Source organism: Dendrobium catenatum, unplaced genomic scaffold, assembly GCF_001605985.2.
Source record: "Dendrobium catenatum unplaced genomic scaffold, ASM160598v2 fragScaff_scaffold_621, whole genome shotgun sequence".
Taxonomy (NCBI): Eukaryota; Viridiplantae; Streptophyta; class Magnoliopsida; order Asparagales; family Orchidaceae; genus Dendrobium; species Dendrobium catenatum.
In genome coordinates this window covers 6,268,594-6,283,182 of record NW_021319083.1, presented here as the reverse complement: position 1 = coordinate 6,283,182, position 14,589 = coordinate 6,268,594, and the positions used below count along the sequence as shown (strand labels likewise).

The window sequence follows — 14,589 nt, the reverse complement described above, 5'->3', positions numbered from 1 at the left end:
GATCCATCCTAAAAACTTCATCATTAGAGTATTTTTATGTATTTTGAGATTGGCTATCTAATTTTATTGATTGGATTAATATTTGTTGGAATTTTGACCATTTGTTTAATTTATAAATTTTATGAATTATTTTAATTTATAAAAAGAATGGTTTAATTTTTTTTACTTTTTAATTTAGATTGAATTATAGAGTTTTAATATTTTTTTATAAATACAAGATCCTAAATTGAGTAAAATGACACTAAGTTTGTTGGATTTAAATTTTTCTAAAATTAGTTATAATTTTTTAAAGTTTGGATGTATTTTTTAACTATGATTTTTTTTTTTTGTGTTTTTGAACTATGGTTGACCAAACAGTTATGCGTCGGCAAAGATAAATGGTAATCGTATAAGACAAGTTAAAGATGCCAACAACAATTTGATAGAAGAGGATGATCAAATAGAGAAAGTATTCTTACAATTTTTTGAAGAAAAATGAAAATTCAGGGAATATACACTATCGGATTGGCCTACAATTACAGAAAATCAAATGTTGAAGGATGAGGATGTTAATTTGCTGGCTACAAGTTTTTCTATGGAAGAGCTGCGAATTTCGATTTTCCAACAGGGAAGCAAATAGTCCCCAAGTATGGATGGAGTCACTTCTTCATTTTACAAATGTTATTGGACTATTGTTTATAAAGCTCTTTGGAATGCTGTCAAAAAATTCTTAATTTCTGGACATATGAACATGGAATGGAAGAATACACTTATTGTGTTGATTTCTAAAGTTAAGAATCCTTTAGTTCCATCCAACTATAGGCCAATTAGTCTTTGCCAGACTAATTATAAGATCGTTGCTTCTATGCTAGTTAATAGATTAAAGAAGTGCATTTCCACAATGATTTCAGAAGAACAAATGGCATTTATTCCTGATAGATCTATTTCAGAGCATTGTTTGTTGGCTCATGAAGTCTTTCACAAATTTAAAATTTCTAAGAACAAGAAAGGGTTGATGGCTATTAAGTTGGACATGAAGCAGACGTATGATAGTATGGGTTGGCCGACGCTTTGTCAAATACTTAAATGGTATGGTTTTCCCACCTTTTTTTCTAATGTTCTCATGGAGTGTGTTGTGAATGTAAGGTTTTCTATCATCATCAATGGGAAGAACTCTAAGTGGATCATTGCTCAAAGTGGATTTCGCTAAGGATGTCCACTGTCACCTTATCTTTTCATCACGTGTTCTCAACTTATTTCAAGTTCTTTGAAACAAAGGGGGCAGGTTCTCGGTATCCGTGTCTCTCATGGTGTTCCTAAGATCACACATCTTCTTTATGCAGATGACGTACTAGTTTTCTCTCAGGTTTCATTGGCCATTGCTAAAGCCTTAAAGGTTATTGTTGAGGACTTTTGTAAGTGGACGGGACAGAGAATTAATGCTAGTAAATCTCAGATTTTATATGGTAAAGCTGTTAGACACCATTTGAAGAAGAAGATTGCTAGAGTGATTGGCTTCAAAGTTGTGAAAGAAATGAGTTATTTGGGTGTGAGGATTTATCTTAACTTGTTAAGGATGGCAGATTTCCAAGAATTGTTGAGCCAGGTTATGGAAAGACTTAATACTTGGGGGAAGAAGTCTTTGCCAATGGGAGGTAAACTCACTCTTATTGAAACTTCTCTTTCATCAATGCCGAACTTTTTAATGACACATTCTTTGATCCCAAAAAGAATGTTATATGAGTTGGAAAAACTTTGTAGAGGCTTTATATGGCATAAACCTGATGGGAAGAGGAGTATGCATTATGTTGCTTGGGGGGGAGATATGTAAACCAAGAGATATCGGGGGGCTGGGAGTGCATTCTCCTATGCTTAGAATTGGTTCTCTCAGAGCAAGACTGACGTGTAATTACCTACATAAGCCAGAATCTCTGTTTCATAGAACCGTCAGGGCCAAGTATGGAACTGATGTGATGAATGGTTCACACATGAAGACCAGCTCTAGTGCGTGGAAGATTCTACTGGATGGTGGAAGGAATTTGAGAAATGTTGTAAAGTGGAAGGTGGGAAATGATTGTAAGATAAATGTACTTAAAGATGTATGGTTGCTAGACAAATGTATGGATATGTGGCCTACATTTGCGAATTGTGCTGCATTGGAAGATATGATTGTACAACATCTTATATCAGATGGCAGCTGGAACTATGATTTGCTTCAGCAGTTGTTCCATACAGATCTTGTTTTATTAATTAGTCAAATTCAAATTGATTCTAATAGGGTGGAGGATCAGTTGGAATTGCTAAGTATGTTTTCGGGTAAAACAATTTCAGCCTTGTCATACGAGAACTTGATGAAGTATAGATATCCTGATGATGATGATGGATATGGTAATGGGCTTAAGAAGTTGAAACTCAATAAGAAGGTGGAGATTTCCTGGTGGAGGCTTAGCAAATCTGCGATTCCCACCAATTACTTTCTTAAATACCGCAGAATTTCCTTTAATGACCAGTGTGCTAGAGGATGTCAGATGTTTGAGGACTATGAGCATATCATGGTTATGTGTAGATATTTTGTTGATACTATTGTGAAATTGCGTGATTGGGGTATTCATATTCCTATTTTTCAGTAGTTGGAGGAGTGTTTACAGAAGCTTAGGAGATTAACAAAGAAGAACTCTAGAATTGTTAGAATTTGATGCACCATTTTGTATCTTAATTGGAAGAACGGGAATGAAGTTAAACATGGTAAGTCTGCTTTACCATGTTTGTTAGTAGCTACAAATGCTCTATCTTTGGCCATGTATAAGTCTAGTCCATATCTAGATTGTTGGGGTACTAATCTCCTTCGGGAGTCTTCAAAAGCTTGGTGCCCTCCACCGATAGATTAGATTAAGATCAACGTGGATACTTCATTGCTCAGTTCAAATATTGCTAGAATCGGAGGAGTCTTCAGAGATCATAAAGGTAGGTTTATTCTTGCATTTGGGAAGAGTAAGATTCACTGGGATATAGCTCAGTTAGAGCTGGAGGCGGTATGTACAGTGAGACACTTCATTCGGAGATGGATGCTTGAGTGTAAAGGAGTGATTATTAAGTGTGACAACATCAGCATTATTACATTCATTCAAAATTTGTTAAAGAAGGAATTTTGGCATGTGGATAGGTGGCCGGTTAAAGAGCTATACTTATTGGATGATTTCAATAAAGTGATATTTCTTCACATTCCTAGAAGTTGTAATAAAGTAGCTAATTATTGTGCTACTATGGCTTTAGATAAGAGTTTTACTTTTGATAGCTTTTCTTTTGATAACATTCCATCCTTGTTGTTGAAATTAATCAAGGACGAATGTGATCATACTAGCAATTATAATTAGTTCCTTTTTCTATTCTTAATGCAATTTGGTGCATCTTAAAAAAAAAAAAAGACCAAACAGTTAGCTTTTTAATTTTTAGTGACTTCTAGAAGTTTGATATTTATACTCTAAAAGAAGTCCAATAACTTTGAGTTTGCTCATTTTAGAGTTTTCTGAAAATTAGTTACGAATTTTTTAGGTTTATTATTTAATTGAATTATTTAATTACTGAAAGTGTGTTTTTAACAAAAGTTGACCCATTAAGCCCATGTGAGCCTAATTCAAATCCAAATCATTCCATGACTCCTTTGGCTCAACCCCTCTATCTCTTTGACCCAATTGACCAAGTTGACCATGTCAATCTTTGACTTGGTCAACCCAAGTCTTATTGGGTCAAATTTGGCTTATTTGATACAAATTAAACCTATTAAATGTCTCGAATGCTTTCATAATGATCCCTAATGCAAACCAAGGCCAAATAACTTGGTTTTCCCTCCTAATCAACCCTAGATTCAATCTAGGCTGTCCATGTTGAGCCTTGGACTTTAAATAAAGTGTTTAGGGCATCCTAGAGGGGATTTTTGCATCATATTCTCTCCAAGCCCAAGTTTTGGTGTGTGTGAGCTCACTTGACCTCTCCCCACTTTTCCCAAGCCAAACCCATCGACTTACACTCGTCGGCAGTGAGATCTCCGGCAAACCGAGGCCATTTACCTTCCAAGATAAATTTTAGTTGATCTAGAGCTTTTTATAATATGATTTCTTCTATAAATAGGAGCGTGGATTGTCTACAAGTGCAATAAGCCAAGATCACCTGAATCCACGATGTGGATTAGGTAAAAAGCTCAACCCTAGGTTAATTTACACTTAGAGTATTTTAGCTTTTCGAAGAGCTCATTTTAAGATGCTATTTTGACAACCCATTAATGTTCTTAAATCATAAATTGTATGTTTAAAATTTCATTAATTGACCAAACCATTTTGGAGAATGAGACAAATAATCGTTTCTAGGATTTAGTCCGTAACGTATATGGTGTGCACAGTTTTTGGGCTATTGATCGCTCGATCAACTATCCCTGTTTAGCCATCTCGCGGTGGGTCTCTTGGTCTGGCAAGATCTCAACCATTGATTCAAATTAAAACATCACTCAATCCAACGGTTATTACGCCTCGCTGACACGGATAAGTAAAACCGCGTGGACTTATCCAACAGACCCTATTTTGCCGCACATTATTGCCAATATCAGTCGCAGTTTCATCTGCTAATCAGAGCTTGCCACATATGCCGCTGCCGCCGATTTCGTTTAATTAATTTTAATTAGTTTTTTTTTTTAATTATTTTTTTATCAGAAACCTTTAAAAAATTGCTATAAATTATTTTTAAATAAAAAAATTGTGTAATTTATATTAAATTTTTTAGAAAATACTCCTCTTTAACAAAAATAAAATTGATTTAAAATATTAAGTATGTTTTATAATTATTTTTATTATCAAGTATTTAATACTTTTAAGTAATAATTAATTATAAATAATTAAAAAATTCTAAAAAAAATTAAAGTCTTATTTTAAAATAATATTTTATGATTTCAAACGATTTTTAAATTATTTTAACTTAAAACTTGATTTAATATTTAATTATTTTTAAATAACTACTATATATTATTATATATTTAGTAATACTTTTTATTAATTAGTTATTTTTAAATAATAGTTATAAATACTAAAAAAAAATATGTCTTTTGTTTTAATTTGTAATAAGAATATTATTTTAAATATTTAATTTTTAAATTTTGGTTTAAAATTTTAATTTTAAGTACTTTTATTATTTAAATAATTAAATACTTAACTATTTTTATTAATAATAATTAAATCTAATTTTAAAGTATTTCTTTAAATAATTATGTTATTATTATTGAAATATATTTTAAAAAATCAAAAGCTTTAATATTTATTTTGATTGGATTTAGTAATTATTTTTAATACTTTATTATTTTTTAAATTATTTAAAATCTTTTAATTACTTTAAACTTCAATAATTCATAACTAAGGCATTTTAAATTAGATATTTTTGCATAATACCTCATATTTCAAAAAAATATGTATTTAAATTTAAAATTTTTTTAGGTAATAAAAAGTATTTTATTTATTTATTTATTTATATTTAAATAATTATTTACTTAATTACTATTTAAATAATTAAAATATTAATTATTTTTAAATTAAAAATTATTTGAAATTATTTTGAATCCTAACTTTGATGACCCGTGGATCTTCCATGAGTATGAATATAAAACTATGTTTTAATTATTCTATTTTTAAACTATATATATATATATATATAATATATATATATTATATATATATAATATATATATATATATATTATATATATATATATATATATATATATATTATATATAATTTATATATATATTGGGTGTGTGAGTTCCAATCATTCACTAATCGCATTGATAAGCATGTTTAATTACTATTTTTGTCATCTTTTGCATGTGTAGGACGCATGAGTATTAAGCTTAGGCCCTCCTAGATATTAGGATTTAATGAGTTTTATTTTATTACATTTCCCTTATATTACCCTAAGGATTAGTCATTAATTTGAATTTAAGCCTACTTAATATAGCGACATTCTAAGGATAATAATTAAAGACCTATCTAGTGAACTTAGAAAAATTCTAGGAGCTATGATAGATTCTTGATTGACATGAAATTTTGAACACAAACTTAGTCACATCCTAAACCTTCCAAAATTTTCTAAGATTTTTTAGAAGCCTTCAAACTCCCTTAATCAATAAAATCTAATTTAACCCTTAATTAAGCCCCAATAATTTCAAAAAATTATAATAAATTTATATTAAATCATAAAATTACCCATATTATATCAAACTCTTCAAATTTTAATCTTTAATCTCAAAAAATTAAAATCCCTTTAATTGAACTTTAATATGAACCTTAAATTAACTTTAATTAAAAATTGCTTTTTTAATTAGATTAAATAATAAAAATTATTAAAAATTCTTAATTTTTTCCAAACACTTAAGAACATCTCTTTAGGTTATTTCTGACCTTTGGGGGTGATTCCAAGCAATTTGAAGCTGGTTTGAATCAGAACTCCTAAAATATCCCATTTATTAAATAATTTCAATAATTCATTAATTGCGCCAACTATAATAATTCATAACTAATTTCAAAAAATTCCAAATTGGAAAAACTAAAAGGCATTCAAATTTAATTAAAATTTAGTATTTATTAAAAATATTAAGTTTCCAAAAACTAATCTAAATTAAAAAGTCAATTCTTCGGTCAACCATAGTTCATTAATGAGGGCACAAAATTTCTAAAATTTATAACTTTGCATAGAAAACTCCAAATCCAACAAACTCATAGTCCATATTCTCCCCTTAAGGCCTAATATTTATTTAAAATGCTACAACCCCTAAACCTAGCATATTTCTAATAGTGACCTTTTGGACCCCCTTAGCTTAATAAATAAGAGGGCCCGAGACCTTCAGAAATCCATTAAGGCAACTTAAACTTTAAAGATCACTATCCTAAGCATTAAAATGGATCCATAGACTAAGTCAACTAAAATCAAACCCTAATTCATTAATATTTAAACTTTAATCAAAATTTTTCCTTTTGATCTCCAACAAACCTGAACACGAAACAACTTGGACTAACTACCTGACATAGGACTATCCAAAGCCACAAAAACCTACTACACACACATAGACTTGCTAGGGTACCACTTCTAGCTCTAGGATTAGGGCCGATGTGGCTCATATAATTGATTGATTTTATTTGCTTTGATATGTTGTGATTGATATGATGGTTATTTCATTATTATGTCTTCTTTATTTAGCTAATTATGTGATTTGTGCGATAGATCGCCCATGGGTTAGGGGCGCCTTTAATACTGACGTTGTCCTCTATAGGTGGTTGTTCTCATACAGCGCTAATAAGAAGGAGGCAAAAATTGTTAAGCTTTAAAACTAATGACATTTTCTGTATGTACTTCAGAAATTACTAAAGCCTTTTGGAGGGCAAACCTTACGAAGCCCAAAGGAGATGATCTAAAAGATGATCCAGAGGAGGACAATCCACTTGAAGATGAAGACTTCAAGATGAAATGTCTTGCTTTTAAGACTTGCATCATTCAGTATGATTAGAATCCAGGTTATTATTGGTGGAGCTTGGCCACCATTACTTTTCTATAGACCATGGGTTGTACTTATACGATACTTATTGTGAACTTTATTTCTTTACTTTACTCTGGTGATTAATATTAATGTGTTTACTTCATGTGCATAGTGAAAAATTGCATATTTTATCTAGGTTTCCTTCTTGCATGTATGTGGCCTGACTTTTCACTAGACTCTTTAAGGACTAAAAACCTTTCTACTCATAACAAAAATATAATATTTTAGGAATTAAATAATAGAAAAATCTAGTGATCTAAGGAATAGTCCAAGACCAATTAGAAAATTCTCTTGACGTCAGCCTCACTTCAAATAACTGATCTACCCACCCATCTTACATAAGAACCAGACATCCTGGATTTTATGCGCTTAGGTGGTATTTAGATTTCCTTTTTAGGTAGGATATAAGTCCATATGTATTAGCTAGGATACAGGTGTTAATATTGAGTGTAGAACACTAAACCCACTCTAGATTCAGGGTTCAAGGCTATACATTTTGTGTCTCATAGTAGGCTTCATCGGTAGGTAAGTTCCCTTTTCTTTAGGGATTATAAATTTTGCTTATCTACGTCACATGGATGACGCCGCCTCCATTCTTTTCATCTACATCCTTTGAGTGTGTCGTTTCCCTTTTCTCCACTTTTTTCTCAGTGCCTTAATTCCTCTGTATGTTGGTATGAATCATGCATGTTGACTAAGCCCACTTGAACCCTTTCTTACCCTTTGAGTAGGATTTCCTAGTCTCCTCTTTGTGTCAATCCCCCCTTTAGAAAGTATGATGTCAGATTCTTAATCAAGAGTATTCTAAAGCTTCGGCTTGAGATGTAATTAACCTCGGGAGCTTGCGCCCATGAAAAATAAAATTTCACCATAACATAAACCCCACTCGAGCTAATATATTGGTTGGAAAAAACCCATTATTTCGATCAGGTCATGCATATTATTACCCATCGGGATGCATTGACGAGAGCCACTATCCTCAATGGTTAATCATATGTGTGATCTAATCTGCCCTTCCATTGGTCTGCTTGCAAAGTGCATGGAGGCCTACGATTGTCTCGTCCCTCGGGATGGTATGGTTGTATACCCTTTGCACTCTGTCCCTTGCTAAGCGGATCCCTTTCAGAGGTCCACACTCATTAGAGCTCACAAGTGAAAGCATCCATGGTTTGTATCTATGTGTGTTCTCCCCATCTTTTGTTCATAGGAGCTCCCCATGCGATGGCATTGACGGGAAACCTCCACAGGACCAATAGCATTTGAAGAAGATGCAAAAGTCATGCATGAGCTCACAGGGAGAAATATTGACTAGCCCAATGATGACCTATATTAATTCAAACATGATCCCTTAATAGAGTTGACAGTATGCTAGAAGATGTAAATAACAAAATTTAGATGTTATATATATATGAATTCTCATATTTTGAATGTTATGTATGTAAATCCCCCTTCACCATGAAACTTATATATTTATTCTTTAGAAAATCAAAACACCATAATTAAAGCTTTAACTTCATAGCTGTTATCATTCCTTATTAGCTAAATAAATTTGTTCACCAAATAAACAAGTTGACTACTATGTTACGTAATGACAAATTTAGGTAAGTTTACCACAAATCTAGTTAGATGTGTTTCGATATTTTATGAATTATCTCATTTCTGGGAAAATCCTATCTAATGCTTATGATAAGATCTGAAAATTTATATTGAGAAGATTTTATATGATTTATTAACTAAAAAAAAACTCGAAATACCCATTTTTTCTTGTTGTCTTCATGATTTTGTGTTAGGCTTTGTTTGGGGCAGTTTCGTAACTATTTTCTTAAGCAGCTTTCTAGTAGATAATTTTCTAGTTCAAAAACTTTTGTACTAAAAAGTTGCTTTAGAAACAATAAGCAAGTTATCCCAAACAAAACCTTAGACACTTCTTAATTTACTTATACTACAACTTTTCATAATGAGAATGACTAATACTTCCAACATTTATAAGCTCCAAATCAGAAATCTATTAAGGAAGTTCTTGCAAAGGGTTGAGCCATCACTCCTCTCTTTCTAGTTATTCATAGTTATCGAAATTTTATATTTGAATCATCCTTTTTAGAGGAATATTTATGGAATTGAAGTTGGATCATTCTTAAGGAAGATTCTCTTTCAGCTCTCCTTTGTTTATTTACGGTGGAAAACATATTTTTAAAACACTTGGGTTTTGTGATTTAATCATGAAAAAGTTTTGGCACTCAATTCACATTCTTTTATTGATCGTTGATAAGTGACCTAAAAAATTCATTCAATCAAGTATGAATCTCAATGAAAATTTTGAACTAGAAACTTCAAGAATTAATTCAAGATTATTCGAACTTCAATTTCTATAAATTTATAGTAAAACTATACACCTCAACCAAATGTAATTCTAACCGAGTCCAAATGAACCCAAATGAAGTATTTGTGATGGTAATTCTAACAGAGTCCAAATGAACCCAAATGAAGTATTTGTGATGTTAATTAAAGGACCTAAGAATCTTCAAATCGTGAATGCTTATAAGCAATTCAAGTGTCTCAATGAGATAAACCCAATGAGCCCAAGGCCACTAAATTATTATTATTAAAATAATTAAATATTATAAGAATTATCTATGATAAAGGAAATCAATATAGACCATCCAAAAGGATGCTTTGGAGATTTGACTAAAAATTTCAAAATTTCACTTAAAAAGGCTTAGGGCCTTAACTTGAATCTGAAAAGAGCTTGGAAAATATGAAAAGTTGTATAGCTCTACCTGACATTTAATGCCAATGACCCAATGATCGCCATCATCCAACCCATTACTGACTATGATATTCAAACTATATATATCACTGGACCACCAGACCACCATTATCCAACCGCAAATGCTCAAGCATAATATCTTAACAATCATCACATGACTAAATTTCTTCAAATCACTATTATCTGACTACCATAGTCCAATTGTTGTCTACCACTGACTTTGTCAACAATAACATTAATATAGGCCAATATATGTGAGGTTGATGCACACCATTGGTATCAATGCCTATGTTCGTTGGTTTCATTACATGTTCTCTCTAATAATATCGATACACACAATGTCTTGTAAGACTAATGCACGATATCGAATACACCATCATGTATGTTGTTGATGCATGTCATCACTCATATGGTTGATGCACACTATCGATACCAAGCCTTCTATCACTTAAAATTAAACATCAATGCATTTCATCATCAATAAAACTAATGTGTGTTGTTGACACTAATTTCAATTCTTAATGATAACACCAAGATTGTATTATAATTATTTATTTTTTATTTTCTCTCTTCAAAGGAAAATTATTGAATAGACTATAAGAGGCCACTTAAAATAAATCTAATTATCTAATGCCCAATAAACAATAAGTCTAGTATTCTTATTGATTGGGGGGTGGTAAAAACAAACAATTGAGATTGAATTTACATTTTTCTTCTTTTGTCGTCTAATATACAGATTAACACATCTTCAAAATATTTTTTTAGAAAAATATTTTTAGCGCCACAAATTCCCAATAAAAAAATTTTGCAAATAAAAAATGATAGCGTAAAACACACCCCAAGAAAAAAAATATAAATAAATTAATAAGCTTGTTGAACTGTAATTAAACTTTTCCTCTTTTTACCAATCGCATAAAAAATATTTCCTCAACTTAGTAATTTGTCCGTTCAGTATATCTTAAGACTTCATTTGGAATGACTTTTTTTACTTATTTTTAATGCAGCTTTTTAGTAAAAAAATTTTAATTTTTGTGCTAACAAGCTGCTTTAAGAAGCATTAAGAAAGCTATTTCAATTGAAACCTAAATTTTGATTGTTTTGGCCTTTATTAATTGCTTGTTAGACAATGTGAAAATTTTTGTATACTACAAAATAAAACATTTTTTATTATGAAAATCACGCGTCAAAACCTGAAAGCCTAAAATAGGAAATTTTAATTTTCACACCAAAGAATAAATCATCAGTCAAGTTTGCACGTTTAAGACCAAGTCTGAATAAGCAATTTATTTGAACTCACCCATTATTTTATTAAAGGGATAATTTTGTTTTTGATGGGTCATGTGATGATGTACAAGTTTCTTTTCGATCATGTTTTCATCCGATATTTAAATCTATAAAAAAAAGCTAAAATATAAATTTGAGATCTTTGGCAAACACTCGTTAAGGTTAGCGGGTCTCAGCTAACTCAGTGGCGACCTATAAATGTCATTGAACACTTGCTAATCTATATATCAAAGTTTTTATTATCCGTAGACCTACATAGACCTACCACTCGCTGCCTCATCTTTGAACACACTTTCCAAGAACACCTACCAACAACTCTTTGAATTCTTGATCACATTAAAAAATAAAAATAAAAACTATAAATGTTGATTATTACTCTACTTACCTAGTATACCTAATACACCCATTTAAAATTTTGAAATTCCAATCATTTAAATCCATTTATAACCCTCCCTGTCACACTTGGTTCTCATTTATTCTCTTCATCTCCTACTCTTCCCCTTCTTCCATTTCATGAATAAGCTTTTGGCTAGGTGAAAAAGAGGCTCACATTCATACTTAAGGAAGAAGCTTTGGAACTCATACTAGGTAAGTATGATTATGTGATATCATCTAAAAATTTTAATCGTGCCCTCTTCTATGTAATTTACTATGTTATTTTCTATAAGTATTTCAATTCTAATGGTATGATATTCTCCATAATGTGACATTTGCACCTTCAAAATCCTTTATATCAACAATGAACGAATAATCTTAACCCAAGCCACTTGATTGAGTTTATCTTAACATCTAAGTATTTTGATTTAGATCTTAGTGTTTACCCTGCAGATCATCATCGATGGTGATTCTCATACACTAATTTTTAGCATATATCATGCAATAATGAGATTATTGCCCCCCTAGGTCTGTATCATATTCTACATCTATATTTGGATGACTTGCAAAGATTTCATGGGTCATGCATGGGCTTGACACCTACTAGGATTGGATGGAGTAATGGTATGGTGAAGACCAGCTATTATTAGATATATTATCATATAAAGATGATGATAATGATTGATGTTTGTATTATTATTTACAATCACAAGTAATATTTGCTACATTGACTTATTATTTTTCTACTAAATTGTTTATATCCCCATTTTGTTACTCAATATTACAAAATTCTTATTACATACTGGTAACAACCATATGTCTTTTAAGAACTTGATTAGGATCATCAAGGAGATGCAATCAAACATAAAAAATATTAAAAAAGGATAGCTGAATTTCTTTTCATGTATTAAATAAAATTTTTGTTAAAGTTTGATGAATAATAATATTTGAAACTAAAATCCTTCCAACCTTTAAAAATATATTTTATGAAGTAAATAAAGAGGAAAGTTGAAAGAAAATCTTGATAGGAGACCAAGGCACTCCAACAATTCTAGAAAACCCTACACTCACATATCAAGGTATGCATGCATACAACAAAAATTCTTCAAGAAAGAAAAAACCTTGGTGAATCTATGGAACCAACAGTGAATCTATGGAACCATATGCTTTTACCCTTCCATCATTCAATTAAGAGCAAATAAAAATGCTAAAAATGTATTCATCAATCTTTATAAAAAATGTAGCAACATCACATTACTAGTAGATCAACTACTCAAAAAGATATGATCATAAATGCCTTTAAGTCAAAAAGATAAGATCTAATCATGAATTATGGACTCAATAAATTTTAATAACATGATTAAAGATACCTTGCTATTTTATACAATATATCCATTTCTAAGGATGCTCTATAAGGATTCATTATCTCCTATCACAAGTATTAGAAGAATTAAAATCTCATATTTTATATCCATAAACTCAATTTTATTAGTTTTTAAAGTTTACTATAAGATCATATTTATATCTAAAATTAGGAGAGATATGAATTATGCTACTAAATTTTTACCACACACTATGAATTTTAGGATTCAATCTTGGGGAGGATAATTAGCAATGCTAAGGAGAATGCTAGACTCTACCTCATTGATGCTGAAGAAAATCCTATGTCATAAATAAAATATGCTTAGTTTGTATCTTATCCTAACGATAGTGCAATTATGTTGTAACCTAATTTTTGATCATCTGAGCTTTATGCATCTCAATAAATTGTTCTCATCTTCTTTCTAGAGTAAAAAATCTTTAATTATTTTAATATGACACCACTCTACTATCAAAACACACTAGAAACACCTATTTGAGCTATTGCCATAAACCCTTTTAACCTCTCTTTATCAATCATTGTGATATTTAACAACCCTATTATGTAACTAATATCTATATGGCTGAGTGATTTACATCCTTTATAGATGATAACATTAGAGCTCAATAAATTATTTTAATGAAAGATAAATCTAAGACTTGCAACATTATTACAAAATTGCAGCTTTGTACAAACCCAATTCAAACTAAAATCCAAGCCTTAGGATTGATAATTGAAAAGAATATTTTTCTCTAATTAATGGGGATTACCTTCTTCATCAAGAAATTATACGATAAAAATTTAAATAAAAAATATACTGACCCAAGCCATTGATCATTCACAATTCAACGACCTAACTTCCAAGTTATGATAATCAACATATATTCCAAACTTGTGGGTGAGTGTATAAATTTGGGATCTCCCTATAGACATTCAATATGATTAAATTAATCATAGGAATATTATCATCCACCTCTACAATTTGTCAATATACTTTTTTATTATCATTAATTATATAATATCTTATTTATTAATTTAGAACTAATAATTACTTATTTAGTGCAACTTATATAGTATTGAATAAAAAATAAGATTCAAAGTGCTTTCTTTGATTTCTAACACTAACCATTAAACATTTGTAATGTTTACAAACCCTTAACAATTCATCAATGCCCGAAAAGTTGCTAAAGCATGCATTGTTATGGTGCATTTTGATGCTTTAACCCAAAGATATAAATGAGTAAGGCAAATCAA

General features: G+C 30.5%; 1 protein-coding gene across 1 annotated transcript; it reads left to right on the top strand.

Moving 5' to 3' along the window:
• Window positions 1–730: 730 nt before the first annotated feature.
• On the top strand, window positions 731–7,519 carry LOC110093053. Its single transcript, XM_020817808.1, has 4 exons — window positions 731–1,125; window positions 1,243–1,634; window positions 1,741–2,583; window positions 7,371–7,519. Exons 1-4 carry the CDS (start codon window positions 731–733, stop codon window positions 7,517–7,519), a joined length of 1,779 nt encoding a protein of 592 aa, XP_020673467.1.
• Window positions 7,520–14,589: the final 7,070 nt, after the last annotated feature.

What these genes read in the sequence shown, in the direction of transcription:
- LOC110093053 (XM_020817808.1), top strand. Translation starts at nt 731, where the DNA reads ATGGAATGGAAGAATACACTTATTGTGTTGATTTCTAAAGTTAAGAAT. An exon ending in GAGTGTGTTGTGAATGTAAG is followed by an intron (nt 1,126 to 1,242) that starts GTTTTCTATCAT and finishes ACTTATTTCAAG; the next exon opens with TTCTTTGAAACAAAGGGGGC. An exon ending in TGTGAAATTGCGTGATTGGG is followed by an intron (nt 2,584 to 7,370) that starts GTATTCATATTC and finishes TATGTACTTCAG; the next exon opens with AAATTACTAAAGCCTTTTGG.